A 5278-nucleotide genomic window follows, 5' to 3' on the forward strand; every position below is an offset into this window, starting at 1 on the left:
ACGCTCACCTCTTTTCAACGTCTACGTTAATCTCGATTAATTTACATAGACGATTGTATATACCTATCTAAGATGTTTATTGTGACATATCAATCTAAAAAAAATCTACTGCTCCAATTTATGAAAGCGGACTTACTAGCACCCGAACGTCCGATCAGAGGCGCTCGTGTTGGACGGTGCTCCCGCACTCACACCTGACACACCCAGCTCCCGCGCGCCCACAGCCATCCTGCTCCGGAGGCCCACACAAGCATGGGGACCACCCCGAGCCTACACCGTTTCATGTGCCCGCATGTAGGCACCATCAGCACCAGCAGGCACGCGTGGTGACCCACGGCGGCGCACTAGCAGCAGCATGTGCTTCCCTCGAGATCTACTTTTGAAACATCTAAATGAAACACTTGCAACATACGTCTAAAACATATGAAACACTTGTAACATACGAATTTTTGAAGGCTAATTAGCCCATGATTTGACAATGTGGTGCTACCGTAAATATAGGCTAATGGCAGATTAATTATGCTTAATAAATTCGTCTCGCGGATTACTGACGGATTCTATGTTTTGTTTTTTATTAGTATTCAAGCACTCCATGCGACACCCATGTTACGTCTCCTAAACTTTAGTCTGATCTGACGGTGAACTGTGGCTTTCCAATTCCACGTGTCTAGTGGCCCCTGCTGGCTGCGACGTTGTCAACTCGTCCGGTCGGCCGCCGGTGGTTCGATGGCGGCGATTGTGGACACCGTATGTTAGTGCTGTTTACTAGACGAGACATGTTAGGGGTGACCTTCACATCATGCTATTGTGAATTTGCAATGTTTGCATATATTCCCTATTATTTTCAACTTTTACAGAGAAACTTGCGCCACTCCTAATAAGATACGACACATCACTGTCACTTTTTTCACAACACCATGTCGTTATCTTGATTACATATCAATTATTGCACCTGTAATATTTACTATCTCTGTCCTACTCGAAATAAAACTGTTATAATTTAATTAAATTTATAGATAGAAGTATTAACATTTATAACACCAAATGATATACTACTGTGAAAATATATTACATGACAAATTAAATCCTATAATTTGGTAGTTAAATATGACATCTTTTTTTTATACATTTGATATAAAGACATGTAAGGTTATTCTTTCTTGAACGGAGCAGTAGATGTAAGATAATACTACGTATATGCGATGTACTTGTTTTGACAAAAGGCCCCATTCTTAGCCTTTGGCACTGACCACCAGCCTATAGGAGGACGACAAACGACAACTTCAAGTAGTAGCTCACCTCTCTTCAAAAGTCTACGTTAATCTTGATTAATTTACATAGACGATTATATATACCTATCTAAGATGTTTATTGTGATTTATATCAATCTAAAAAATATACTGCTCCAATTTATCAAAGCAGACTTACTAGCACCCGAACGTCCGATCAGAGGCGCTCGTGTCGGATGGTGCTCCCGCACTCACGCCTGACACACCCAGCTCCCTCGCGCCCGCAGCCATCCTGCTCCGGAGGCCGCATGGGCCCACACATGCGCGGGGACCACCCCGAGCCAACACCATTTCACACGCCCGCATGTAGGCAGCAGTAGCACCAGCAGGCATGCGTGTTGACCCACGGCGGCGCACTAGCAGCAGCATGTGCTTCCTTCGAGATCTACTTTTGAAACATCTAAATGAAACACTTGCAACATACGTCTGAAACAAATGAAACACTTGAAACATGCGTGTATAGCCATAGCAACATGTGCAACACTAGATCTACTTTTGAATTGAAACATCGAAATGAATCGCAACATACGTATGAAATAGATGAAATACTTGAAACATGTGTGTATAGACGTTGCAACATGTGCAACACCAAGATCTACATTTGAAACATCCATATGAAAGATTTGCAACATACGTCTGAAACACCTAAAACATACGCTTGCAACATGCGTATATAGCTATTGCAACATAGGCAACATCCAGATGAAACACTTCTTGAAAACGTACGTCTGAAACACCAGAAACATTTGAAACATACGCTTGCAATATGCGTATATAGCTATTGCAACATAGACAGCATCCAGATGAAACACTTGAAAACGTACGTCTGAAACACCTGAAACACTTGAAACACGACATCACCGGCGACCACGACACAACTGGTGGGGAACTGCGGTAGCCCTCCTCGATGCAGGCCGAGGACTCGATGACGACGGACTTGGAGGTGGCAGCGAAGGCCTCAGCCTCGACGGCCACGGCGGCGCGCTCGGCATCGGGCTTTGGGACGACGCCGTAGTGCTGGGAGAGGACGCTGGGCGCCACGAGCGTTTGCATAAGGCGGCGCACCACGGTGTCGCGCATGTGCTGCGACGACGGCCAGATGCTGAGCGACGGGAGCAGCACGTTCGTGGCTTTAACGCTCGCGGCACCCGCCGAGGTGGCGTCGACGGATCCCTCGGGGGTCGTGGGCGTGCTGCCCTCGACGATGGCATTGGGGGCGTCCTCCGCCATGGCTGCGACTTGCGGGGGAGAGTTCAGAGTGGACCACGCCGGAATCCGCGGCGGCACGGGCTCAGCGGCGAGTGGCGGTCGCATGAGTCGAGTGAAGCCAGGGTCTGAACGTTTTGGAGTGGATTTTTTTTTTACAAAATTATGAAGTGGAATGTTGAGGGCAAGACGCAGTGGGCCGTTCAAGCTATCGCGACCCACGACAAAGACACTCGTAGGGTCTGCTTTTTCACAAGGTAAGTGTAGCTGCGTGTGTACACCCAATGTACCCTAATTCCCTCCCTTGAATTGGGCCGAAACAACTTGTTGATGGGCCAGTTGTTAAAGGATTGGCAGCTGGACTGTCATGGGCCAATGAAATCGGAAAAGAAAACAGGCGATCAAAAAGCACAAAGTGGGGCGGTCGGACCTCATCAGCCAGACCGCCACAGCCCAGAAGTCCAGACAACAAATGGCTATCGTCAACGAGCAGGCCGACCGTTGGGGATCGACCGCGATTGACCTGCGCGGCAAGAGGAGGCGCAGTCGCGCAGACCAACTGCGGCTGAAGAACATGACGTAGGGCCCACACGGCACCGCCATCAGCAGAGAGAGAAAAACGTGAAGGCTCAACTGGGCCGTGGCGGGAGAACGTGGCCTAATTTTGCCTGAATGAAAGGATATATATATATATATATATATATATATATATATATATATATATATATATATATATATATATATATATATATATATATATATATATATATAAAGATATAGATGAAAAAGGTAATGGAAAAATGTGAAAAGAGAGAGGAGGTAATCTCAAAGCATACACGTATATCATAATCCATAATCCCATCCTTAAACAAAACACAAAGAACATCTCATCTCAAAAGAAAAAGGACAAAACCATCCTATTGTAGTCTATCACGAAACCAAACACAAGCTAACCCTAGTGGCAGATGCGCTGACACTATGGCACATAAATAAGGCATGATGGAGTTAAATTGCACTATATTTTTTATAAAAAAATTATTCAAATATTTTTTTTAAAAAAAATGTCCATTTTTTAGAAAAATGTATGCAATTAAAATCTTAAATCTGGTTTACAATTAGAAAATTCATAGAAAATTATTTTTAGGGGAAAAATTAGGTATTGCTCGGAATATGAAACTAGTTTCATTTTTCATAAAAATCATGCTCTATCTAGTGCTACCATGATTAGAATTATTTGAATCTTATATGGTCTCCCTTGCTGTTTATTTGCAAGTAGATGTCCTCATTTTCTGCTATAATAAGTCTTCGGCGACGATCCAAAGTCCATGAGAGTTCAAGTGACTTCGACGAAAATACGAGTGCCTTATAATCACCTCATGAATGACCCTATTTAGAATGGATACACGTGACAACTGATACTAGAAGATGCATATGACTATTGAATTTTATGGTTTATTTGTGATGGTAAGGAACAATCACTATACCACAACCAATCTTCCGCGTCAGTCAAGGGTTGCTAAAACATAATATTAACGACCAACAATCAGTCGGTATAAATTTTCAACAGATCATGTGTCGCTATTTTTACTTGTAGCAACCGTAGATCGGTCGCTATATATATTTAGTTGTTTCCAACAGATCGGGCGCATAGAAAGTTGCCATTCCCAGTTTCCACATTTGAACCAAAGTTCCAAACTGATAGATAAAAAGTAAGTTATTTTTGAGTCATTTTTGCTTCAGATCAAAGTATCAGACATTGCGAACCATGGGTAAAGCTTAGTTGGTTAGTGTTCTATTTTTATCATTTTCAAGCTTGCATGCAAACTGTTGATGACTTCTTGGAATGAAACTAAAAACTTCTGTTGCCTATAATATTGGGAATGAACCATTTAGTGAAAATTTTCATGTTAGTCTTTAGAGTGCAACTTACTACAGGACTGTTAGGCAAGACTTGGACTTCATCATAGGAATTCTGAAATTGAACGTACCCAACTAGTTTCCATAAATCTATTTTTGAACCTTGGAGATGATATTTTCTAATTTCCATTTGAGGTTTCTGTAACACCCAAACTTTTTCATTCTTTTAAATAAGTAAATTTGATTTATTATGTTATTAAGTGTGCATTCAATTATAGGAAACTAATAATTTTTGGCGAATTAAAATCAATTATAAGATTTGAAACTTTTGAATGCATACATGCTGCTGCATTATTTATTCATGTGATGATTGTTCTTAAATTAGTGTTCAAATGAGTTCAAAAATAATTTGAAAATGCTTTTGGGAAAATTTGTTGGAAAATAAAAATGGAAAATGAATATCTCCTCCCTTCCTCGGTTTCGGCCTGCAGGCCCGTTCTTTCGCGGCCCGCTCACTCTCCTCTCCCTCTTCCCCGCTCGGCCCGCCAGCCGCTCAGCCCAGCCCAGCCGCCGCTCTCGGCCCAGCAGCCGCGCGCCTCGGCGTCGCCAGCCCAGCAGCCGCAGCCCAGCCGCGCCTGCGCCCGCACCAGGCAACCGCCCGCGCCCAGCCGCTGACTGCCCGGGCCCGCTGTCGGCGCCGTCTTCACCCCGCGCACTTGGAACCGCCCGGCCATGTCGCGAGGCCGCAACTGCTCCACGCCCGCTCCTCGCGACGTGGGAGCGTCGCCCGCGCCCCGGCTTCTTTTTAAGCGAAGCCGAGCCCCCCGCGTGTCTCTCTCTCGCTCCCCGCTCCAATTTCTCCCTCACTCGCGCTTCGGAGGCCGCCACCGTCGCACGGAAAAGCTCCGCCGTCCGCCGAGATCGGA

At 44.7% G+C, this 5278-nt stretch overlaps 1 protein-coding gene across 1 annotated transcript; it reads right to left on the reverse strand.

Moving 5' to 3' along the window:
- Positions 1–1966: 1966 nt before the first annotated feature.
- LOC136479697 (WPP domain-containing protein 1-like) lies at positions 1967–2519 on the reverse strand. The gene is made up of 2 exons (XM_066477470.1): positions 2151–2519; positions 1967–2017 (listed from the first exon to the last, which is right to left on the reverse strand). The coding sequence occupies exons 1-2, from the start codon at positions 2517–2519 to the stop codon at positions 1967–1969; spliced, it is 420 nt and encodes a 139-aa protein (XP_066333567.1).
- Positions 2520–5278: the final 2759 nt, after the last annotated feature.

The sequence above is a fragment of the Miscanthus floridulus genome, chromosome 9 (assembly GCF_019320115.1).
Source record: "Miscanthus floridulus cultivar M001 chromosome 9, ASM1932011v1, whole genome shotgun sequence".
NCBI lineage: Eukaryota > Viridiplantae > Streptophyta > Magnoliopsida > Poales > Poaceae > Miscanthus > Miscanthus floridulus.